The sequence below is a fragment of the Natator depressus genome, chromosome 5 (genome assembly GCF_965152275.1).
Source record: "Natator depressus isolate rNatDep1 chromosome 5, rNatDep2.hap1, whole genome shotgun sequence".
In the NCBI taxonomy this organism is placed as follows: Eukaryota; Metazoa; Chordata; order Testudines; family Cheloniidae; genus Natator; species Natator depressus.
Window position 1 is genome coordinate 28,104,515 of NC_134238.1, and position 26,071 is coordinate 28,130,585.

The 26,071-nt window shown below is 43.6% G+C and overlaps 1 protein-coding gene across 1 annotated transcript; it reads left to right on the forward strand.

The window, feature by feature from the left end:
- Positions 1 to 11,608: 11,608 nt before the first annotated feature.
- On the forward strand, positions 11,609 to 24,764 carry PTGER4 (prostaglandin E receptor 4). Its single transcript, XM_074952501.1, has 2 exons — positions 11,609 to 13,303; positions 22,529 to 24,764. The coding sequence occupies exons 1-2, from the start codon at positions 12,482 to 12,484 to the stop codon at positions 23,120 to 23,122; spliced, it is 1,416 nt and encodes a 471-aa protein (XP_074808602.1). The 5' UTR covers positions 11,609 to 12,481; the 3' UTR covers positions 23,123 to 24,764.
- The last annotated feature ends 1,307 nt before the right edge of the window (positions 24,765 to 26,071 follow it).

Consider the following 26,071-nt stretch of genomic DNA (forward strand, 5'->3'; position numbering starts at 1 on the left):
GAAGTTGGGAATAGGCCACAGGGGATGGATCATTTGACAATTGCCTGTTCTGTTCATTCCCTCTGAAACACCAGGTATTGGCCACTGTTGGAAGACAGGACACTAGGGTAGATGAAGTACTGGTCTTACCCAGTATGGTGATTCTGATGTTCTTTTATAGAATCCAGATGTATCTGCCCCCGCTGTAACCCACTAGACCCCACTCCCCTCTCACAGCTGAGATAGAACCCAGGAGTCCTGATGTGGTCTCTCTCTCTCTGCAGAGTTAGTAAGAATATACATTAACATTTTAAACGTAACCAGTGTCCCTTAAGTGACTTGCCACAAGATATCAGAACATGCTATTATTAGAGCTGAGTGGGTCTAATATTTATTTAATGTTCTTTCTTTTATATAGGAATTAGACATAGGGATCTTGTCGGCTAATTGCTAAGTTATCTGCCAAAAAACTAGAGTTTTCAAGTGCCTAAGTAGCCCCAGGACTCATGGTTAAAGTTGCCCCTACCAAAATCTGAAATAGCGCCCCTGGCCAGAGCCAGGGATTTGCATAATTGGGGGTGCAAAACTGATTGGAAAACTGTTCCCAGAGAGTAGTTATCAGTGGTTCACACTCAAGTTGGAAGGGCATAACAAGTGGGGTCCCACAGGGATCAGTTCTGGGTCCAATTCTGTTCAATATCTTCATCAGTGATTTAGATTATGGTATAGAGAGTACACTTATAAAGTTTGTGGACGATACCAAACTCGGGGGGGGGTTGCAAGTCCTTTGGAGGATAGGATTATAATTCAAAATTATCTGGACAAACTGGAGAAATGGTCTGAAGTAAATAGGATGAAATTCAATAAGGACAAATGCAAAGTACTCCACTTAGGAAGGAACAATCAGTTGCACACATACAAAATGGGAAATGAGTGCTTAGGAAGGAGTACTGTGGAAAGGGATCTGGGCATCATAGTGGACCACAAGCTAAATACAAGTCAACAGTAGAACACTTGCAAAAAAGCGAAAATCATCCTGGGATGTATTAGCAGGACTGTTGTAAGCAAGACTCGAGAAGTAATTCTTCCGTTCTACTCCACGCTGATTAGGCCTCAACTGGAGTATTGGTGTCCAATTCTGGGCAGCACATTTCAAGAAAGATGTGGACAAATTGGAGAAAGGTCAGAGAGGAGCAACAAAAATGATTAAAGGTCTAGAAAACATGACCTATGAGGGAAGGCTGAAAAAATTGGGTTTGTTTAGTCTGGAAAAGAGAAGACAGAGGGGACATGATAACAGTTTTCAAGTACATAAAAGGTTGCTACAAGGAGGAGGGAGAAGAATTTTTCAAGCCTCTGGAATAAATGACCATCATCATGCCCTGCCAGCATGGCTCCCTCCTGCCATCAGTTCTTTCCTCACCCCCACGTGAAGTGCTGTACCCACAAGGAGATTGTTAAATAAAATGAAACAAATGCAATTGCTCAATTTAAAATATACTGGGAAAAAACACATCATGACATTTTTTCAGCTATTAATGTACACATTTCACACTAACATCCCTCATGAAAACAAGCCATTATAAAAAAAACAAAAAACAAACCCACATTCATTGACATTAATGGGTCTACGACAGATTATGCCGCAAGAGAATTTGTCCCTTCATGTGTTCATCAGCATGGACGGTGACTGATATATCTAGTGTGCATCATTAATGAGTTAATATTTTGCACAGCACTTTGAAATGGGAAGAAGTTCTGTTAAATGCTAAGTATTATTATTGTTAGTTCATTACAATAATATATCTGCTGCTGTCATCTGAAAGGAACACAACCATTGTCAAACCTAACAAATCATACAATATGTTTTCAAAGGTACCTTTGTTTACATATAGATCTGGGAGCTGCAGCTGAGCAAAGGGATAATCTAATCTACTCCACACAGTTCCATGCAAATTGACAGAGGACAGTTCGCTAAAAGAATGCAAACTTAACTGCTAACATATACAGATACTTTTTCCAATTTCATTTTATGGCTTTTTTAAAAGACATTTGGTTGGGGGGGGGGGTTCTTTATCTTTCTTAAGAAGTGAAAAGGAGTACAGCTGCAGTCACAAAAATCAATTTCAAATAGAGATAAATTTACTCTCATCACAGTGTAAAAAAACGCCACAGACATGAGCAAAACATAACACAAGTGACAAGGTGCTCTGTAACACACTATTGACCCTATGTAGGCAAAAGGAAATTCAAAATGTGTGTGTTATGCAAAAGTATCTGTCTTGGGTGTGTACATTTCATTCAGATGACAATCACACACTTCCTCTGTGGCTCATGTTCTGTTTAATCTAATAGGTGTTTGTCCATAGTTAAAGATAGAGGGACAGATCCCCAGCTACTCAGAGCTGCTGTGGAAGAGGAGGCAACAGTGGCTTAAAGGTGGCCTGGGACTGTTGTGAGCAGATTCGGACTTGGGGATAATTTAGAAAAGCCTTGGAATTGCATTAAATTCTGCCAGCTGGTAACAAACTTCTAGAGGATTCTCACCCCAGAAAGAATTACTAGAATGCAGCAGTACACCAGCCATGCTTGCTCCTCTGTGCAGGGTTTGGCTGGCTTTCTATACTACCTTAGGAGGAGTGAGAAGGAACCTGCAATGAGACGGCATTGTCACCTCATTGGGGGAATCCCCAACTCACCAGATCTGCTGGAGTAGGTGTCAAGGATCTATACCAGAAATTACTTTTTTAGATAGGTAGATTCTGGAAAATCCTTTATACCACTAAACTAAATATCTTGTTCTGGCAAGAAAAATGATGAATGGTGAACATACTATGGGTTTTGAAGTTAAGATGTTTTACCTACTTACAATGCTGTATCCATTGGGAATGTTGCACAAAGTTTCCCAGCTTCTTTTCTATGGGTTTTCTAGTTACTCTTTAAATGCACTTTTCTTGCCTTTTGATGAACCAAAGAAAGACTATTACATAAGATCTGATTCAGAGTAGCATCTCCATACTCTGTTATTTTTACATTATATAACAATTGTACTTCAGCACATAGGTTCAACTTTAGTAATATTCTGTATTAGTGTTGTATGTGTTTTTCTAAAAATAAATAACTTTTGATATATATGCCAGAAAGGAAAAATATGTTAATATATCAGAACTAGCCCTACAAAAATTAAAAACAAAAGAAAAAAAACTTTCCATAAGCCAAATTTACATGTCAGGGGCCTGATCTTTTCAAAATGCTGAGCAATTCATGAGAGTTACTGAGCACATAAGGTAAGTCTTCACTCCCTTACCATCCATACAAAAAAAACCTCTGACCCATGACTGGAGGTGCTTTAAGCCTGAGTGGCTTATTTGGCTGGGGGGTACAGGTTAGAAAAGGGGCTCCAGTTTAACTTGGGCTGGAACCTTCCCACTTTCTTGTGAGGATTCAGGAAATGTCACTCAAGTGTTGATAGTCCTCCAGTGCCTTCCCACAGTTCACCTAGAAGAACCGACAAGTTATCCCGCAATTGACTGGAAAAAATCCTAGAGCATCTCAGAACAAAGAAGCATGGGATACGCCCCCAGACACACATGGGCAAGTGCAGAAATGGCGAGCACATGATCAGGTGAGTAGGGCTTCACTCTGGGGAGGGTTGCCTAGCCTTGGCTAACCTGGGTGCTTAGACCTAGGTCCCAATCTGCAGGGTTAACTGGGCAGTGAAGATATACCTTTAGGGTACATCAACACCGCAAAAACAAAACCCTGCAGCAGTGAGTCTCAGAGCCTGGGTTAACTGATTCAGTAATGTGGTGCTTATGCTACAAGACTAAAATAGCAATGTTGATGTTCCTGCTGTGGCTCTGATGCAGCAGGGCCCGGGGCAGGATGGGTTTAGAGCCCAAGCAGGAATGTCTACACTGCTATTTTAGTCCCGTAGCATAAGCTGAAGTCAATTGACCCAGGCTCTGAAACTTGCTGCCACAGGCTTTTTGTTGTATTTTTTGCAGCATAGACAAACCCTTGGAGTCTTCAGTGGGAGCTGAGAGTACGCAGCGCTTCACAGCACGGGGAGATTCTCAGACTTGGCTGGCCAAAGTTGAGCACCTACATCCATATTTAGGTTCTTGTGGCCTGATGGATGACTAGCAACTCCTATTGAAATGCTTAGCACTGCTAGAAATCAAGCCACCTGCTTAGGTGACTAAAAATGGATTCTGGTGCCAAAGTCTCCCATCCTACAGTTACACAGGTGCTCAACTTGATGCACATTGGATCCAATCAGCCTTCTCACCTTATAAAATTAAGCACCTGCATAATTGTTTCCAGGGTTTGAGATTAAATTTAAACAGCCACATTTTAAAATTTTGGCCTTTATATTATACTACCAGAGTTTTAGAGGCTGCCACTCTTCAATATAAACTAAAATTGCTCATACAAAAAAAGACATGATGCTAGGAGGCACAAAAATTTTCCCCACTGGTGTCCTAAAAGCAGGTTTTGATTTTCATCTCTGCTGAAAATGCATGTAGTAGATACATCCTAGTTTCTCGTGGACATTTTGTCCATATTGCAAAACTGCCAGACAATTTTCTTTAATTGGCTCTCTTTGTTCCCAAGAAGTCAAGATCAGTATTGAAGATCATGATTCAGAAACAATGGCAGGGCTGTAGGTAGATGCCACACAGTGGATCTGCTTACACTGATCTGGCTCTCGTCAGTGCAAACAAGCTTCTAACTTCCATCAGCACCTAGATCAGAACGAAAGTTTGTTTTGGTTATTTCTTTAACGAAGCATACTAGGAAGGTAACTAGAACTGAAATGCAAAGTTGTTATTCTTATTACATGCAAATTGGTTTATTTCTCGCTATCGACACTTTTTCAACACTACCACTTAAGCTTCATCAGCAAAAACATGCACATGCACAAAGGCACATTCATAGATTTTAACACAAGGCCAGAAGGGACCATTCTGGTCATCTAATCTCACTGCCTGCATAACACAGACCAAAGAATCTCAGCTAATAATTTGCATCAAGCCCAGAATTTCTGTTTGAGCTATAGCATATCTTTTAGAAAGATATCTATTCTTGATTTAAAGATTGCAAGTGATAGAGAATCTAGCACACCATTAAAGAAGTTGCTCCAGTGGTTAATTGCTCTCAATGTTAGAAATTGACACCTTATTTCTTGTATGTGGAAGTCTGGTAATTGTGCGTGCCAATAAGTATTTGAGTGTATTTATATGTACTCAAAGAGCAGCTGGCATTTGAATTACTAGAAGGTGCATAGGTGCCACTGTTTTCTAGTTTAGCCCTTGATATTAACAAAGTTTTGTTGTTTTTTTTTAAATTATCTCTGCTGCTTTTTATTCACTGTATTTAGTCACTCTAGTGATTTCCACACAGACAGAAGACTCTCTTGTGGTTACCTGTTTATGAAGTGTGTGACACTGTCATTGTGACCTGATGATTGTTCATGTTGCAAGTGGAATTTCTTCAACTTTTTCAGTTTCACTTTAAGCCTCTTCTTTCCTCTTCAGCTTTTAAGTGTTTTGTGCGGTTAAGATTTTCATCTTGATAGTATTACAAGGAATCAGAACATTGAGTTCAAAAGGAAATTCCAGTTTGGTTTCAAGCATACTAAAACTTCTAAATTCTTCTAATGCTTTGCAAGTCTTCACACAATGAACAAACAAGATAGAGCAAATCTGTGTGTAATCTGTCTTGTTATTTTATAACTGTTTTCTAAAATGCTGTCACATGGGGTATTCTAGTAGAAGAACAATATTCATTTTAGAAGCTGATTTTAGTATCCTTGCATTCAAAAGTATACTTCTGATGGCTTTTCAGTCACTTCTCTTATTTCCCCTGCATTTTACAAACTCTTTACATGCATTTCTTATGAAACATGGAGCAATTGCACCACAAAATTGACATATGTGTGTCCATTTTCTTGCAAAAGTGTGTGTGTGAGAGAGAGAGAGAGAGAGAGAGAGAGATGAAGGATCTGAGCACCCTCTATTTGTATGTCAACTGGAGTTGCGGCAACCGTCTCAACATCTCATATGATTAGATCCATAATAAGCAGGAAGTGAAACAGAGATGAAGCAATAAAGAACAAACAGTGTTTTTCTGCCCTTAGATTTTATAAATGGACTCTGTTGATCAGGGGAAACAGGGTGTCTCCTCCTTCTCTATGCTAGTAGTGACTGCTACCCCTAAGTTGCATTTACATCCACTTTAAGGCCTCTTTATGCTGCCAGAGCAAACGCCTATTGAGCGAGCAAGGATAATTTTCCCAAGGGTAGTTTAGCTACTTCTGTATCCTTGAGGGGTGTTTTGGTCCTATGTTAATACTAAAAATCCATTGAAAAAGCTATCACAAAATTAAGAAAAACAGTTGCTGTGCTATACCTTAGTTTTAAAATATTTTGAATTGTTTATAAAAAGATGCCTACCATTTTATCAATTTGCCTTGTGAGGCAAACCCTGAACACACACACACACACACACACACACTTATTTTGTTCTGCTGCCATAACACATCATTTTGCTATCACACCTTAACAATGAAAAATAACTTATTTTTTACTTGATTTTGCAGGTGCAAAGGAGGAAGAGCTGTCATACTTTTAACTTGAAAGGCACATAAATAGTTTAATTTGGTGGTTTTTTCCCTCAAGAAGATCAACATCAGTTAGTCTTAGCTACTTAGTTCCATAAAGTGTACTACAGAAAAGCTTTTTGTTTTATTCTGAAATTTAATTTAGTATTCAAATATGCCAGACTGACAGCACTAGAAACTGAAGTGACTGAACCACAAAATATGCTCCTTCCTTACATCACTGACGTGTGCACACTCACAACTGAAAACTGCTCATCTATCCCCAAAAGTGTCCCCCACTCCAACACAAACTCTCCCCCCCCACACACACACACCCTGTCTACTGTGTCAATGTGCCTTAACCTAAACTGATAATAAAGCCAAATAATTTTTTACACAATTCATAATTAACCTGTGGAATTCATTGCCACGTTTCAGAAAGGTCAACTCACAGGATTCAAAAAAGGATTAGACATTTATATCATAATGAAAACTTACATCAGATGGGATTTTTTTTTTTTAAATAAGGGGTATAAACCACATGCTTCAGGGCACAGGCTTTTTCACCTTCCTCTGAAACATCTGGGACAGCAGCTCCTATGTTTTTCACCCTGACATGGAAGTACTAACTCCTGTCATTAATGCCCCTCTGCTGAGAGAACGATTGTGTGGGTGATTTTTGTTTGATTTGTCTCTCTGTATCAGAACACTTTTGCACCAGGACTCTATGACCATCTGCTCCTTTCACAAAGGGCACCAAATAGCTACCAGTTAGCAACAATTTTTGTCCACTACCAACCCTGAGCCAAATTTGAACTAACTGCCCTTTAGCCTTAGGCATAATCAATCTGTAGATTCACCAGCGGTGTCTCCTGCTTGTCGTCTCAGGGAATTAGCATTCCAGCCTCCGGAGCGCCCTCTTCAGGCCAGTGTCTTGCCTTGCTGTTGGCTCCCGTGTCCCTCCCAGGACCCCGGTGCCCCTTTCACTGGGTGCTGCCCCCTGGCAGTACCCCACAGTTCTGGGTCTCCCCCTCCCAGGGGAACCCCCCACCCACTATCCCTACCTTGCCTAAGTCGTAGGCTCCTGCCAGTCACCAGCTAGCCCCCACGCCGTGGGGCAGACTGCAGTATGAGCCACTCATCACAGGCAAGGTAGGGTTTGGACGTGCTGCCTCTGTCTAACTTTGCCGTGTCCCCTGCAACCCCTGTACCTGTTGGGCCTAATGCTAGGCCATAGCCTAGGGCTTTTCTGGCTGGAGCTCCCCAGCCCCGCTCCAGGGGCCAAGGGGGCAGCGGGGAGCTGCCGCGGGGGTGGGGGGTGGGGTGAGGTGGAAGTTTCACCTAGGGCATGAACCTCCTTGCACCGGCCCTGCCCCTCCAGGCTTGCACACCTTCTCTCTGAGGCCACCCAGGCCCGGGCCATCTCCCGGACCTGGGTCTCTGCCCTCCGGCGGGCCCATTCCACAGCCTCAAGTCACGCCCTTAGGTCTGGGTCCCCCAGAGCCTCTTCTCTCTCTGTCTGGGTCCCCACTATTCCCTGTCCTACCCCAACCTGTGTCCCGGCCTCCTGTCACAGACCTCCCCGGCGACGGTCTGGGTCCCGCCCGGTCACAGGATCCCTGCCTTCCCGGTTGCGGTCTTCACCACCTCCCCTGGGTGGCCCACTGGCTGGTTAGCCACTCTCTTGGCCACCTCCAGCTACGTTTGTCCTCCCCCTAGGGGGCAGTCTTTCCATAGGTGGCCCGGCTCCCAGCAACGCCAGCAGGCTCCCCACCTCCGTGTTGCCCGGGCCTCCTGCTTCTTCCCGTTGTCCCTCGCTGGGCCAGCCCTTCCTGGGTTGCCCTGGGTTGTGTTCCTTGGGCCAGGGCACTCTCGTCAAAGGTGCCCCCATCGCCCACAGTCCCAACTCGCCCGGAGCCGCCTGGGTTCCTTTACCCAGCGGACGGCTTGAGGGACCTGCCACCGTCCTGTCCCGGGTTGAGGCATCCCACCCTCAGCCCCGTAGGGACAGTCCTGTCTTATGTGACCACGCCTGGGACAGGCGTAACAAGTCCTTGTTTCTGCGCCGGGCCTCCTGGCCCTAGCACCAGTCTCCTCCCTCTGGCCTTGGCGGTTCCTCCTGAACACGTGCCGGAGGAGCTTCCGCAAGGCCTACTGTTCACCCACCAGCTGGGCCATCTGTCCTTGGAGAGCCCACTGTGCCTCCCATAGTCCATCCTGGGTTTCCCGGTCCCCCTTCAGGCCGTCTGCCCCCCTTCCACTGGGCCGCTGACACCGGGCCCCACCCAGGAACAACACCCGGGGACTCCCCGTAGAAGACCCTGGTGTACCTGGGATCCATCGTCCCTGCTTCTCCACCTTCAAGTTCTCCTTTCCGATTCGGGTAATCGTTCCACAGTCCACGCCCTTGCCCTTTGTATCAGGGGCAGACAGCTCATGCCTGCATTCTCCACCACTTTGTAACCAGGCGTAGACTCACCGGCAGACCTCCTGCTGGTCGTCTCAGGGAATTAGCGTTTCAGCCTCCAGAGTGCCCTCTTCAGGCCGGTGTCTCGCCTTGCTGTTGGCTCCCGTGTCCCTCCCAGGACCCCGGTGCCCCTTTCACTGGGTGCTGCCCTCTGGCAGTACCCCACAGTTCTGGGTCTCCCCCTCCCAGGGGAACCCCCCACCTACTATCCCTACCTTGCCTAAGTCGTAGGCTCCTGCCAGTCACCAGCTAGCCCCCGCACCCTGGGGCAGACTGCAGTATGAGCCACTCATCACAGGCAAGGTTGGGTTTGGACCTGCTGCCTCTGTCTAACCTTGGACTGTCCCCTGCAACCCCAGTACCTGTTGGGCCTAATGCGAGGCCGCAGCCTAGGGCTTTCCTGGCTGGAGCTTCCCAGCCTTGCTCCAATCTAGGTACTCCGCTTAGTTCCCTGCTTGGGGCATGGCCCCCAGCTGCGGCTGGTCTACCAATCAGCCCAGCTCTTCCCCTGCCCCAGCCCTCTCCTAGGGCTATCTTAAACCCTTTTGGGCCCTAACGGGTGTCCACCCTACTACACAATCCCATTACCAATCCCCTGTGTTATCCAGTTCTCCTGATCATGATAAAGTTCTTCACAGTAATATATGAACCCTTTCCCCATGTGCACACACACCCTTCCTGGGCTTAGTAAATATTTAAATAATAAAGAACTCATGCTAAATGCAGGTAAATTTTATTATCTACACATGCCATACTGTAGAGAGATCATCTTATGGCACAAGAGACTCCTGCTATAGGGGTTTGTCATGTTGTACTTCGGAATGTCATGTCACTTTTCTTGCACTCATCGTCTCAGAAACCAGTCCAGGTGAGATCCCCTTTTAATTTCTTGTCATTAATAAACAAGAGGTGAAATCAACTTTGCATGGCAGGCATTTCCTTATATGGTCAACAGCAGTGATATCACATCACCTCATTGCAAGGCACATTGTTACCTCCCATATGCACATCTTCAGTTTATACATTGCCCTGGAGGAGGAAAAGATGAGGCCTCTCCCAAAGTTCCATTCCAGAAATTTGTGAGGCTTTTATGATAAAACACTGCTGAGCAAACTGCCAGTGCTCAGTACAGAAAAACAGTACTTTTGGGAAGGCCCTTCAGGGCCTGATCCTACAAGGTGCTGAGGGCCCTCCACTCCCATTGCCCTCCACTTCTAATCACTGGGAATGGAAGCACTCAACCTGAAATGCAAACTCAGGGGCCTTGCTTTCTGCCTACTGGTACATGACCCCAGATCGGATTTAATTATGCACTTCTTAGAAGTGGGGGAAGCCAGACAAACTTTCCCAAGCTGTGGAGCCATGACAGAACCACGCAGAAAGGACTTGGGAGAAAATACATCCCATATGGCTTGGCTGGGAAGCTAAAGCAAAGGAACAGAGAGTTGAGACTGGGGGTGGGCTGGGCTGCATATGATGCCAATCACATCCACCTTAAATGGTCTCTTAAAGAATGCCGGCTAGTTGCTCCTCACCGCCCAGTCCCTTTGCCTCCCTCCAACCGCCTCATCCTCAAGTTAGGCCAGCCGCTGCCTCCCTAGTGCGCTTCACAATGCAGTGCCGGGATGCACCATGCTGACACCTCACATAAAGGCAGCCTGGCCTCTTCGTGCAGCGTGCCAGCACGTAGATAGTTTCCCCTGTCCCATCACCAGGCCCCTTCCCTTCACTGGCAGTGGCTCCTGCACTCCCCTTCGTCCTCCTCCTCCGGCTCCCTTGCTCCACTTCCCCAGTCTTGCTTTCCTTCTTCCCTCCTGAGAGTGGCTCCTCTAGCTTAGGCTCTCCTGAGTCCCCTTTTCTTCCCACACTCTCTGCTCAGCCCGGCCCTGCAGGATGGCACTGGAGTCTCAGGAGGGAGAGCAGATGTCACTACTGGACCTGGCCTGCCCCATCCACCCACCACTCTAGTGTCTGTCCCTGCCTCCCCTCTCGCTAAGACCACCCCGGCTGCTGCCCCCCACCCAGGCGTCATTCTCCCCTGTCCCCCAATTTCCTAACATTCTGCCCAGTCCCACTGTGGTCTCCCTCCCTGGCCCCCAATTCCCAGTGCCCCCTCTCAGCCCCACTCTGGTCTCCCTCCCTGGCCCCCGATTCCCAGTGTCCACCCCCCCCAGCCCCACTCTGGTCTCCCTCCCTGGCCCCCAATTCTCAGTGTGTCCACCCCCAGCCCCCCGCTGGTCTCTCTCCCTTGCCCCCAATTCCCAGTGCCCCCCGCTCCACCCCGGTGTCTCCCCCGCCCTCACGAGGCCCCCGGAGCCCAAGGATCCATCCAGCGTGTCCCAGGCGCAGCTCCGCACAACCCGAAGCCCAGCCCGCCTGTGGCGATGCTCGCTGCGCGGCTGCTGCTGCGGGCGAGGCGGTAGCGCCCGCGGGCGGTGCCCTCCCTCCTCCGACCAATCGGGTGAGGGGCCGGGGAGGAGCCCAGGGGAGCTGCCCTCTCTGCCTCCTCCCCCGCTGGAGAAACTTGAAGGGAGCGAAGGCGAGCCCCGCCTGAGAGCGAGCGTGACACGCACGGCAGCACATGCTCCGAGGAGGGATGAGCTCCAGGGGCCAGCCACTGGCACAGCTCACACAGCCGGGCTGCATGGGAGCCTCAGCACCGAGCTGCCAGCCGCTCAGTCCAGCATCCAGCCGAGGCGACTGGGAGGAGAGACACGCACCTGCCATCGCCGCTCGCCGCCCGCTGCTTTTATAACTCCAGCGGCTTGAGCGCTCCCACCGCAAAGGGTCCTGACCAAGGTTGGGCTGGGACAGTCCCCACCCTGCCCCTCTGAATCCTTCTTTCCACGCCTCGAGGAACTGGACTCAGCAGCTGTTGGCACGCAGGGACACACACGGCAAAAGACCAGGGTTTGGAAAGCATCTCCGATGCCTCAAGGATCTATCTGAACCTCTTTTGGGAGGAAGACCATTGGGAAGGTTTTGACTGTACAAAGTTGAGGGGCAAAGACAAGGAAAAGAGCAGCTCGCACCGGAAAGGGGGAAAGTCCCCACTCTCAGATGCTGGGATCTGTTTCTGAGCTGAACTTTGGAAAGTGCAAGAAGCTGCTCAAAACCTGATAGAACAGCAGCCACAACAAAAGCTGTAGGAAGAAAAAACATTAACTGCAGCTTTTCTGAATTACAAAGCTTTTTTTGTGGCTTCACTTTCCACTGCGTTTGTTTTATTCTTGAATTCAGTTGCTTTTTAAGCTCATGCCCCTGGCCTTGAAATGCAGAGGTTTTTTAACTGAATCTCTTGTCTTGAACTGCAGTTTGTTCATTGAAGTTTTGTGGGGAAAGGAGGGGGAGGGACTTGTCTTTGAACTGCATTTTTGGATCCACTTTTGTTTTCATCTCCCCTAATAACCCACAACAGAATCTTCATCATCATGTCTTTTGATCACACCACCATATACACAACGGCGAACAGTTCCACCAGTGAGCATGGGGACGGCAAGCCCCCCACCATCCCCACAGTCATGTTCATCTTTGGGGTGGTGGGCAACCTGATCGCCATCGTGGTGCTTTGCAAGTCCAGGAAGGAGCAGAAGGAGACCACTTTCTACACACTGGTGTGTGGGCTAGCAATCACTGACCTTTTGGGGACCTGTCTGGTGAGCCCAGTCACTATTGCCACATACCTGCAGAACCGCTGGCCAGGTGGACTAGCACTGTGTGAATACAGCTCCTTCATCCTCCTTTTCTTCGGGCTCTCTGGCCTCAGCATCATCTGTGCCATGTCTATAGAAAGGTACCTGGCCATTAACCATGCCTATTTCTACAACCATTATGTGGATAAGAAGCTGGCGGGGCTCACTCTCTTTGCCATCTATGTCTCTAATGTGCTGTTCTGCGCCCTGCCCAGCATGGGACTGGGCAAATCTACCTTCCAGTACCCCAAGACTTGGTGTTTCATAGACTGGAAGACCAAGGTGGCCACCCATGCCGCCTACTCCTACATGTATGCCGGCTTCAGCTCCTTCCTAATCATGGTCACGGTAGTCTGCAATGTCTTGGTGTGTGTGGCCCTGATTCGCATGCACCGCCAGTTCATGCGACGCACCTCCCTGGGCACAGACAACACTGCCAATCGCTTGTCTGACTTTCGCCGGCGCAGGAGCTTTCGGCGCATGGCTGGAGCAGAGATCCAGATGGTCATTTTGCTTATTGCCACCTCTCTGGTTGTGGTCATCTGCTCCATTCCTCTGGTGGTAAGTAACACTGCACTGCCCTTTCCGTCTTCCCCACCACCAAGTCCTCTGGGGCAAAAGCTTTTAGTCTGTGGCTGTAGGACAAGGCTTCTATTTTCTGGGCTCTCACAAGTCACTAAAACAATTCTAATGAGATTACACTCACATAGGCAGTGATCTAAACTTATTTTGATTTAGAATGGTAGCAAAAATAAATGCTTGTCCTCGGCTCCAGGTGCCTTTGACATTGTAGTATTAAAAATATGACCAAAAAGAGTGGCTTCCTCAGTATCTCAGAGAAATATCATAGCAAAATCCTGGCAAGACTGTAAGGTATCTTAAAATCTGTTTTTAAATCAAACTGCAAGTGAATGTGGCTTGGGATAGGCCTGCACTTGAGGACACTTAATGCATTTTTAAAGTATTTACAGTGTTGCTGAAGGTTATGGCATTTCTTAAGACACAGAGGAGAGTGAGGTTATTATGTATTTAGCACCAACAGTGTGCTGTGCACTTCACAGAAAGTACAAAAACAAGCTCCCTGTCCTGACAAGTTTACTATCATAGGGATAGAGTCTACCATCCTAACTCTCCTTGAGTCATCCCTTAATCTGTGGGGACTCTTGCTGATTTCTCAGCTAGAGTAAGAGTGGCAGAATCTGGCCTTAAGTAATCTAGAGATCACATGTTAGTACTGGGCATGATCACTGATAACTGTCTAACTTCCTAAAACAGATGAACAGATCACTTGGGGCTCAATCTTGCAGCTACCACCATTGGTGCAATGGACATCAATGGGAGTAGGATCCAACCTTTGATTAGTGAACTACACCTTCTTCTTGCCCTCCACCCTAACTGCAGGGAAAGTTAATACCAAAAATACCAGTTTTTGGGCTCAGTCAGTGCTTACCACTCAATAAAAAATTACAAATAAAACTTGCCAAACTTCTTTCTCTTGTTGACTCAGATAGATTAAAAGAATACACAATTGGCTATGCATAGTTGCCACTCTCTCAAAACAGGATCTTGTGAGCTGAGCAGTAGGAGTGTTATTAGAAAGAGGTGGTTTTAGAACACAGTTAATTGTAATAGAGTTTACTGTAGGTGGCAGCTATCCTGGAATAGCCCCATATCAGGATTATTATAACAGGGAACCACATAATGAGGGTGAAATATGGTTGGCCAACTAGGATTGTGAACTATTCAGGTAAATAGTATAATTGCAGGGGTCAGGCCGGTTTTGACACATTACTAACATGTATAAAACTCGGTGAAGTGCAGCTATGCCTGGATCCTGGCATTTTGATGGCAGCCACTTGGCCTTCAGCCTAATGTTTTGCAGTGCATCCTGGCACAACTGCTCACTTTGCCATGTTATTGCTTGCAGAACATCTTAATGTCTTGCAAAAGTCTTAAGAATTGGAAGGTTGGCTCAATTAAAGCATGGTTTTTGTATCAGCGTCTATATAGTGTGCGTGCGCACGTGTGTGCACACATCAGATCCAAGAACAGTGCTTAGAGCTGTGTAGTCCAAGATCAGAAACTGTGCAGTTATTCTGTTTTCCTACCCAATCAACAATCAGGTCATATAATTGTTAACCTCCTGACACTGGACTGAAAATACTTAATTAGATTAAGCTGACATTGTGACAACTTTGAAAAATATTTTAATACTATATTATTGGAAGGGATATAGATAAATGCAAGAGAAAGGATCTGAAAGCTAAATATAAACGAGTGGGTGAAAGGTTTCAGTTCAAGGTCCCTGACAGTTTTTTCAAAGTGATAGGAGTCTCACGTGCAAGACCAGATAGAGAGGGGGAACTAAGAAGCATCAGTGCCTAATGCAAAGAGATGTGGTTCAATTTCATTAGGAGCTGGAGAATCTTTTACAAAAAGAATAACCAAAACATGGGGGAGGGGGGCTCTACCAAGAAAGGCAACTGGATTGTTGACAATCAAAATTAATGGTCTTGGGGGGTGAGCGGTTTTGGTGGGAAGCCCACTGATGGCATGCTGGTACTGTATAAACTGTGGGCGCAGGCAGGTGCCAAGAGAAAAGAGGACTCAGATGTGATGCATCCATCTCAGGTCTTGTCTTCACTGCTAAAAGTGTGGTACTTTGTATCTCATGGTAACATGCATCCTGAGATAAAAACAGAGCGTAGACAAGGCACTTTTAGTTTTACTGTAAGGTAAGCGAGGGGAGGTCAACTCTATACTCTGATCTTGGGCTGGCCTTGCCTACTTTACCTCATGGTAAAACTAAAGTGCCTGATCTTCACTGTTTTTAACTCAGGATAGCTCATGCACTTTGGTTACCGTGAGGTAAAAACACACCGTTTTAGCAGTGACCGCAAGACCTAAGGGCTGATCTACACATAGATGTTTTACTGATTTAACTGTTTCAGGCCATGTCTACACTGCGGGGACTATAGTGGCATAGCTATGGCACATCACTGTGCCGCCATAACCTTGTACTGTGGGCGCAACCGACTCCCAGCCAAAGGGGTTTTACCACAGCTGTAAGAACACCAACTCTCCGTGCTGCTGGTGTTAGCTAGGTTGAGGGAAACATTCTTTTCACACCCTGATGTGACCATATCAACAGCTTTTAAGCATAGACCAGGCTTAAGCTATAACCATCTAAGCACCTTTACACCGTTATAACTGCATCCACACTTGTGGGGTTGGCCCACTTCAATGACACTGGTATAGTTAAAGTGGTACAACTTTGTGTGTACATGCCCTTAGAGTTCTGAAGGAAATAAGGTGTGGAATAGTGGAGGGAAGGTATGAATATGCAATATACCTTTAAAAGCAGCCACTGGGCAGAAAGACTGGAAAATCATTAACCTGCCTATACATTTTATGAGCCAACGCAGATCCTGTTGATTAAACTTAGAGCCATTGCTACAGAGGGAACTGATAGGTCTCACTTATTACAGCATAGTCTGTTCTGATAAGGAAGAGGAGGAGCATCCAGATATGATTGGTGGCACTCTACAGTTACGTAAGGCAGACACAGAGGCTTCTTTGTGGCTAGGAAATTTTCTGACGACCTGATTTCCTGTTGGTGACAGAAGCTGAATAAACCATAACCTAATAGGGTCAGAGCAACACAGCTTCGGTAGGAGAGAATCATAGCATCTTACTTTCTCAGAGTGAGCTCTTTCAGGAGATAATAAAATAGAGGTGATCCAGTGGACTTCATTTATGTAGGTTTACAAAAGGTTTTTAAATAACTTCAGAAAAACAAATAACCATGGTGTAATAAATAAAGTTTTGCCTTTATTTACAGAATGGTTAAACAATAGGAAACTGAATCATAGTGAACAGAAGGTAACCATGGGATGTTATCAGAGCTCAGTGTTTTTAATATTTTAATGATTTGGACAGTGAATCAGTGAAGTTTTATGATGACACTAAATGGCTTTGATTAATAAAATCTATGAAATGTTGTGAGAAACTTTAGATGGACTTGAGAGAACAAAAGAGCATGAAGGCAGATAAAATGAACCGACAACACTAAAAGGAATGCATGCTAGCAAAAATAATCAAAATTTTTCACATACACCAGTATGCTCTGAATTTGCAGGAAGTTATTGTGGATGGCATGGGTGAAGAGTCTGATCAAGGGAATGAAGAAAGGAAATAATGCAAAACATATGTCCAGACCTTTATCCGAATTCATCATTGGTCACTTCAAACCTTAAAAGAGATATTTAAATGATTGCAAGGTTTACAAAATGGCAGTAAAGGTAGTTAAAGGTATGGAAAAGATGATATTAGAGAGGATTTGATTGAAAACATAGTAGAAATTAGTGTTTGTGTTTTTGCTTTTACACTCTCATAAGAGTAAAGAGATACCTGATAGTCAAATTTTGGAATTCACTGCTGCAGGTGGTCAAATTTTTTTTAAAGGGCATGATCATTTAATGATCTCTAACAATAAATTTAGCTTGGTAAACTAAGGTAGTTAGTGTAATAAAATCTCATATTCTACTGCATACATTTATCCCTGAAGGGCCCAGGAAGGAATTTTTAAACTTAATTTATAATTGGCCCAGTGGTTAATGTTGGTTGTTTGTTTTTCCTCTGAAGTATCAGGACTGTCCATGGCCAGAGGTGAGATGGCAGACTAGATTTTGGAGTGATGGCATGGTCAGCTATGTCAAATACTAAGTCCCTGTGGGACAAAGCATATTTGGCTTACACAACTGCAGAATTTGTTTCCTGCTTGCTGTTAACTAGGTGTCTATTAATAGTATGTCAATATATGATATGGGGAAGTTTTTATGAGGACAGGTGAAAACTGGATAGAGGACTACTCCTTTGTTTACTCTGTATAATAACTACCATAAAAGGCACTTGATGGTACTACAGATGGGTAGAAATTGCCACTTATATTTACATTTAGTCAGAAGGAAAAGCAAAAACCAGACTCTTGCACTGTGTGAGCAGAAGCAGTAGCAGCCAAGTGATTCTAGAATCTAACCACTTGGGCATAAACTTCAGAACAATTTCAACACAGCCACAAGAAGCAATTCATTAATACACCTTAAAAAGCCACTCTTTGGTTCCTGTAGTTGAGAAATCTAACTAGTGCAAACCTGTTTTGGTGCCAGGGTTTGATCAGTCCCAGTTTGCTTCTTGCTTTAATTAGAACTTCAAACTGGACAACTTCAAGTGTCAAACTAGTTCAGGTACACAGTAATCCATTGCCTTAAGGTAATCGAATGGATTGATTAGATGCTCATTTTAAGAGGCCAGGCTGACTTTGCTTCATCAAACAATCTTGTAAAAGAGCATTTTTCAGCAAAACATTATATGCACTTCATTGTTGCTCTGCAGAAGATGCTGTAAGTGAATATTAATTCAGTTGGTTAAGAAATGACTGAACTGGCAGATCCATTCAGCTTCTTTTTTGCCAGACATATGATTAATAATGATACATGCAGTTGGTATGGGCATGTACTAGTAAAACTAGTTTGATATGCCATTGGATTTTGTGATAAAAGATATGGTGTAGGCTTGTTGGGAATGTAGTAACAGCTGTGTACATTCTAAAGTTTTCACAAAGTAGGCCCAAATTAAGTGTCTTTTATCCATACCTAGTATGCATCTGTCAGTGGACTATTCGGAATATAGACATCATAAGGTGATTTGCTGCAATGTAACCAGACATTGTTAGTGATTGGAAATCATTATCAACTGTTTAATCAGCACTACAGTAGATTCTCATGTTACAGTAAGCTCTGCCAGGTAAACATAAAGGGATGTGTCAAGTACATGAATTTCCTGTTTAGATGCTGCTAGCTGATAACTAAATTTACCTTTTAATCATTCACATTAAACTGATGGTCCAGAATTACAGCTATGTAAAAATAGAATGAAAAAGATCAACTTTTAAAGTTGGAACAATAACCCATTTCTTATGAGTGCTTTTGGCAAATTCTTTCAAGATGTCCCTGCTGTATCAGCTGAATGTATCAGTAATACTGTTTCCTCCCCTGCCGAAGTCTTCCTGATCTTGTTTACATGGAGTATAAATGTCAGTTGGAATGGGCTAAAGGAAAATAAAGACTGAGCTTCTAACCACAATATACAATATACTCTCTAATGGAGCCCTAGCTGTCAGTTCAGGGATCAGTCCTTCAGCAAAGATGAAATGGTCTGTGTCAAGACAGATGTATATACATTTGCAGGGTATATTTGAACTTGCTGTGGAAGAAGTCCTTTGCATTAAAAAAAAAAATCTCCTCTGAGAAAGTATCAGGAGGAAAATCCTCTCTGGCAATTTAAACTTTATATTTCTGAGATTTATTCTTTTTTTTTTCCTTCTTCAAAATATCAGCATTTTTCTTCTCCTCCTTCCAAGAAACTTCCAAGAATGGCTTTTAAAACCAAGGAGCAGATGTCAAAGAAAGCTAACACTGCTGCTTTCTGGAGTTCTGACTGCCACTTCTCAGACACAGAGTCTGTGTAAGAGAGATGACAGCGTTTCAGTGCTGAAGTTCATCTCAGAGGGGTGGGAGTTAAGCAGCAGACCTCTTCAGTGCCTGCATGGTTTGCATTTGGCATTGGTCATACGTTCAAAGAACTTTAAATTGGCCATTGCATGTCTTTCAGGGTACCTCTCCCTGTCAAAGCAAGTACCATAGTTAAAAGAAAAGGAGTACTTGTGGCACCTTAGAGACTAACCAATTTATTTGAGCATGAGCTTTCGTGTAGCTCACGAAAGCTCATGCTCAAATAAATTGGTTAGTCTCTAGGGTGCCACAAGTACTCCTTTTCTTTTTGCGAATACAGACTAACACGGCTGTTACTCTGAAACCTACCATAGTTAAGTAACTGATCCTTCAGTGTTTCTTCAAACTACAGACAGGAAGAGTTTCAGAGTAGCAGCCATGTTAGTCTGTATCTGCATAAAGAACAGGAGTACTTGTCGCACCTTAGAGACTAACAAATTTATTAGAGCATAAGCTTTTGTGGGCTACAGCCCATTTCATCGGATGCATAGAATGGAACATATAGTAAGAAGATATATATATACATACTCATACAGAGAAGGTGGAAGTTGCCATACAAACTGTAAGAGGCTAATTAATTAAGATGAGCTATTATCAGCAGGAGAAAAAAACTTTTGTAGTGATAATCAAGATGGCCCATTTAGACAGTTGACAAGAAGGTGTGAGGATACTTAACAGGAAGAGGAGCTTTTAAAAGTGTGACAATGGTGCCACCTAGTGGTAAAATTTCCATTAGACTTTGTGGTCAAGCTACATAATCGGATTACTTATGTATAGAGGAAATACATTTTAAATGTCTTATTTCAATTGTTCCTCAAGCAGTGATATAAGGGGACCACTCAGGTCAGAAAAGGTGGTATTACGCTTCCTAATATAGTAACTAAAAAAAAAAATCCCTTTAAGAGGAACTAATTGGTAGTTAAATTGATAGGGATACTCCCTGTACTACTTTTATATCAAGAAAAAAGAAAAGGAGGACTTGTGGCACCTTAGAGACTAACCAGTTTATTTGAGCATGAGCTTTCGTGAGCTACAGCTCACTTCATCGGATGCATAGCATATCGTGGAAACTGCAGAAGACATTATATACACACAGAGACCATGAAACAAAACTGGTGCTGGAAATGGTCCTACTTGATGATCACTTTAGATAAGCTGTTACCAGCAGGAGAGTGGGGTGGGAGGAAGTTTTGTTTCATGGTCTCGGTGTGTATATAATGTCTTCTGCAGTTTCCACGATATGCTATGCATCCGATGAAGTGAGCTGTAGCTCACGAAAGCTCATGCTCAAATAAACTGGTTAGTCTCTAAGGTGCCACAAGTACTCCTTTTCTTTTTTCTTTTTACGAATACAGACTAACACGGCTGTTACTCTGAAACCTACTTTTATATCAGTTATGAGTGATACTTGTATCTCAACCTAGTAATTATCTAACTTTAAGCAGGTAATGGAATGCATTCCTGAATATACAGAGAGATTATATAGAGATAGCTCAGAAAATGATTACTACAGATTAAGCAGGACAGCATAGGAACCATCACATACTCACTATCTTTCAGTGATACACGTTAGACTCAGATTCCCACTCAAGAGGTGGACTGGCTTTTTTTTTTTTTCTTATAAAGTTGCTGAATTTAAAGTTGCTTGGAATGAATTCAAGTCCTGAATTCCTATGTAGGAAGAATCAATCCAAACTTCACATTACTGTACTGAATTGTGAAATTTTTCATCAGACTTGGATTGTTTCACACACACTTTTCTGGTAAATATGACTTCAGAGGTTTGCTTATATTTTCCTTCACTTCATTTAAACCCCTTTTCTGAAACCGTATCCAACTGGGCCAAAACCTGACAAACATTCACTTCAGAAGTCAAGACAAAGAGGAGACTTCATAACATATGTTATTGGTACTGGATATTTAGGACTTCAAATAAGGAAAATTGATTTGCCTAAACTTACCTGATATTGGCTGCAAAGCAGGTAGGGTCTTCCACAGGAAAGGCTTTCCAATGGCTTTCCTATTCCTGGGACACATTTCAAGTCCTGATTGTTAGTTAAAGTTATTGTTTGAAACAGTTCAGCTTGGGACTGTTCAACATCATAAGGTCTGTGTGTCCAAACCAGGACTCAGTAAGGTCACTGGAAAGATAACCCCATTGACATTAGTGTTGGACTGGACCTTATGCACAGTAGTGATTGCAAGATTGGGCTCTTAATGAACGAGCTAGAACTGTGCTGTTGTTTTCCCCTCTCTTTAAAGCGAGGAGCCTGAATGGTCAAATGCTACCATGGATAAACAAGATCCCAATCGAGTGTTAATTCACCACAAAATTTCCGAGTGGTTACTTAGAAACACTATTTAAACAAGCTTCTGTATCCCAACAATTTAACTGAACACCCTGAACATTTCAGGGTTATTATTTTTTCACTTTGCAAACCAAACCAAGATGCAGACCCACGTGGGAAGATCTACAGTTCTGCTCAGTGCTGGAATCATCCTAATCAATGAAAAATCTGGCAGTTAGAGGCAGCTGTTAGCATTTCTTAAAACAAGCGCCCACAAGCAGAATGTTGAAGGTATTAAAATATTGCCTTGAAGCTCTAATAATGGAAGCTGTCAGCACAGATATTTCTAAACTAGGGATTAGGCAGCTCTGGGCTTGTCTCCGGAGACCGGTTTGCCTGATAGCTGGTAATGTGGGTTTCATTTGGTTTTAAACATACAATTATGAGAGCCTTGCTGGAGAAAATATGCAATGATTAGGTCTTCTCAATTGACCTAGGGCCTCCTGCACCCCTGGCTGGCAAAGATTTGGTTATACAAGGATTTGGGTCTAAATCTTGAATTCTGGGTCCTATAAAGAGAAGGAAAAACAACCACCTGGGATTTGAAAATTAAAAAACTTTAGGGATAAACTGAAAAGGTTCATGGACACAAGGATACTTCAGGGGTGTAGGCAGGAATCAGGAGGGGAAAAGAGAGCAGTTCTTTTCCTCAAGAATAAGGAAAAAAGGTCAATTTACAGAAGAGTTCATTCCTTGATCTTTGCCCTTTCCAAAAATAAACCAGCTGCTGACATGAGAAGCGTGGCTTCGCCAACCTCTCCCCTTGTTGTAACATGCAATTGCTAAGCCTGATCTCTCCTTTGAAATGTCATCCCTGGTTTGCTGGATTGAACTCTAAATATGGGTCTCTCTTTTCCCTTTGACAGGTACGTGTCTTTGTGAACCAACTGTACCGGCCAGCCGTAGTGAAGGACGTCAGTCAAAACCCCGACTTGCAGGCCATCCGCATTGCTTCAGTGAACCCCATCCTGGACCCATGGGTCTACATCCTTCTCCGCAAGACAGTGCTCAGCAAAGTCATAGAGAAAATCAAGTGCCTCTTCTGCCGCATTGGAGGGGCTCGAAGGCAACACTCTGGCAGCAATTTCAACTGTGCGGATGGCCGCCGAACCTCCTCCGCCATGTCCAGCCACTCACCCTCCTTCATCTCTCGGGAGCTGAGGGAAATCAGTAGCACCTCACAGACATTGCTCTACCCTCCAGAGCTAAGCGAAAGTAGCACTGGGGGTCGCATGCTGCTGCCGGGAGCCAGTGCTGGTCTCGCTCAGTGTGACACTACATCAGTGAGGACACTACGCAGCTCAGAGACCTCAGACTCTTTGCCGGGACAGGACTCAGAGAGTGTCTTTCTGGTGAATGAAGTCGGGTCTGGTGGCGAAGCCAGCTCTATGCCCAAAAGCAGCTCCCTCCAGGTCACCTTTCCCAGTGAAACGTTGAACTTATCAGAAAAGTGTATATAGCAATGAAAGGAATCACACACATGTGATCCTTTCCCAATACTTTGGAAAAACTGGTGCAATAGACACGCACTCTGCCTACTAAGGGGCCGGGGGTCAGCTACACTCTGAAGGGCTATTTTTCTCTTGCCATGTGATGGGTACAGTTCTTCCAGACTACTGAGGATCATACCATGGAACATTTGCTACAGTCAGGCCCTGCCATCACAAAACATACAGGACAGATCTAATGGGTTTGGAAACATACACTGTTATTACCTTGTATTGCTCTGTGACGTAGGATTGCTGCTGGGACTCTGTGGCTGAAAAGATCTGTCATTTTTTGTCCAAATCTGCTAGAAACGTATTTTCTCTCTCTCCTCCCGCCAAAACTATCAAGGGTTTAAGTCTCTGGGTACTAGAGAGCTGAAGGCGAGGCAGTTACTGGGAACTGGGTAGAGATACTATGACAACTGCCTGGTGTACAATTTTAAAGAGTCTCACTAATGCGTGATAATGTGAATTTTTATTGCTGTAAATATCATTTAATATATTTAAAAGTCTGTTCTTCTCTATGAGAAGGTTTATTATTAATACAAGGTATATAGAAACAATTGCCAGCCTTCATTTCCTCTGAATAGTGCCGGCTGATGATAGACAGTCTTGAGTTAGGTTTGTTTTCCATACAAGTTTACAGGCAGATGGAGAACTAGTTCTCTAGATGGGAACAAATAAAAACTTTTTGACTTAAATGGAAACATTTTGTGCTATTAAGGGAGAAAACACATCTTTTAAGTTTAAAATATTCTTTCCAGTGTGTGTACATTCTAAAAAGCTAGAATTTATTTATGTGCTGTGAATGTTTATCTGCAGAACACAATTTCTCCTTTCTAAGTAGTAAGGCCCCAACCTTGCACTCTTACACACATGCTTAATGTCACTCACGAGCAGTCCAACTGAAGTCAGCTGGACTCTTCACATGAATAAAATTAAGCATTTGCATAAATTGCTTTTGGGATTGGGGCCTAAATATTTCAATCCCTGGTTAATATTTTTAATATTCACTCTAGTTTAAAAATCACCAATGTACTAAAGATATTTTTCATAACATTTGTCATTTTACTTCAAATAAGTAAAAAGAATCTTATGATTGTGTAATCTGATATTCCATCAAATAATCATATGAAACAAGCAAAGCAGAATCTTCATTACAAAGTACAGGTATATAATCCCATACCCCATACTCAGCCCCAATGAGAATTATTTACCACTAAGATGTAGTGCCAACCACATCACTAAGAATAACTGTTAACCAGTGATGAAAAGGAGTTTTGTGTTTGTTTGTTTATGTTTTAAAAGATAGATCTTGTTCCAGCAGCATTGTTGTATCAAACATTAATTCTGTATAGATCTTTGGGAAAAAAATTTGTCAAAGAAATATTAAGCATGTTATGTTGCTTACAGTGTTTTCATGTGAATTGCTTTATTGTAATTAAAATCCCGAGCCTGATATTGATGATATGTGTAAGAAGCAGTTGTACTGACCAAAATCATTTTGGAGATCGCAATTAAATGGAAACATTCCGCTTGAGTTCAGGAGTTTACGCAAGTCTTTAATTGTGTGTGTAATTCACTCAGTGCCAGCCCATCGGCCCTCATCTTAATAAACCACAACTTTCAAACCATGCTATTTAACAGCTGTCAAAATGTACTCCTTTCCTTCCGTTTCCAAAGCACTGCAAAGGGCGTTAGCTACACAACTATCACCGTCAACAAGGAGTCATCTTGCAGAATCTCTGTTGGGAGTACAGCTAGATGAATTCTTCAAAAACACACTTGAGTCTTCATTCAAAATTATTACATAAAAATCTTTGGCTGTGCTCTCACCCTTGCTGTGCTTGCTTTCCACTAACGTTGGAGCAATTGAGTTCATTCATTTTACCTGAATGAATGGATGTAGAAAGTGAAAGGTACGCCAGCACACACAAGTACTTGCATCAGAAGTGCTATGTATTACAGTCTATAAGTATCTGCATGAGGAACAAATATTTAATAATGGGCTCTTCCATATAGCAGAGAAAGGTATAACATGATCTAAAGGATGGAAGCTGAAGCTAGACAATTCAGACCAGAAGTAAGGTGTACATTTTTAACATTGGAACAATTTGTAAGGGTTGTGGTGACTTCTCCTTCACTGACAATTTTTAAATCAAGCTTCGATGTTTTTCTAAAAGATACGCTTGAGGGATTATTTTGGGGAAGTTCTATGGTCTGGAAGTAACTCCTGAAGTGACAATCTGCATCTAAAATTAATGGTCAGACTTCTCATTAGGCACAGAGGAGGGGGAAAATGCTCTTAGCCACTGCAGCTATCTGGGCATCCAGAATCAGATGTGGATCTAAAATGACCTATCAAAGTTGTGAACTTGTGTGACACTACCTTAGTTATATAACCTCTTGCATTCCTTCCCACACCTACCAATATTACCTGTATTTTGACTGAATTGAGCCTCAGCTAGCTAGCTCTCTCATATCCAGGTTCCAAACTCTGCCCATTACGTTGGAGAAAATTGCTATTTTTCTAGCATTGACTGGTCTCATGCTATCTCATTACTGTTTGTTTAACAGCCATCTCTGCTGCCTGTGTCACATAAGCAGTCCTCCTTCATCCACTCTTCATCTCTTTTCAAATTTAATTGGAAAGCATCTCTTTTCTCCTGATCTGATTTAGTCTGTTTTGTGGGGGGATATGAGCGGGGGGTGTTTAACTTACTTATCATGGTGATGAAGTGCTGCAACCCTTGCCTACATCTTAATTTCTCTCTCTAATTTTTAACTCTAACTGTGTGACATAGCTATGTTAAGCCATGTAGCATACAGTATACTTGAATGGAAAATATATAGACAAAAAACTGTTCCTCCACAGCCTTTTATTGCTTGATCTTGCCATAACTGTGCCCCTATAAACCACAA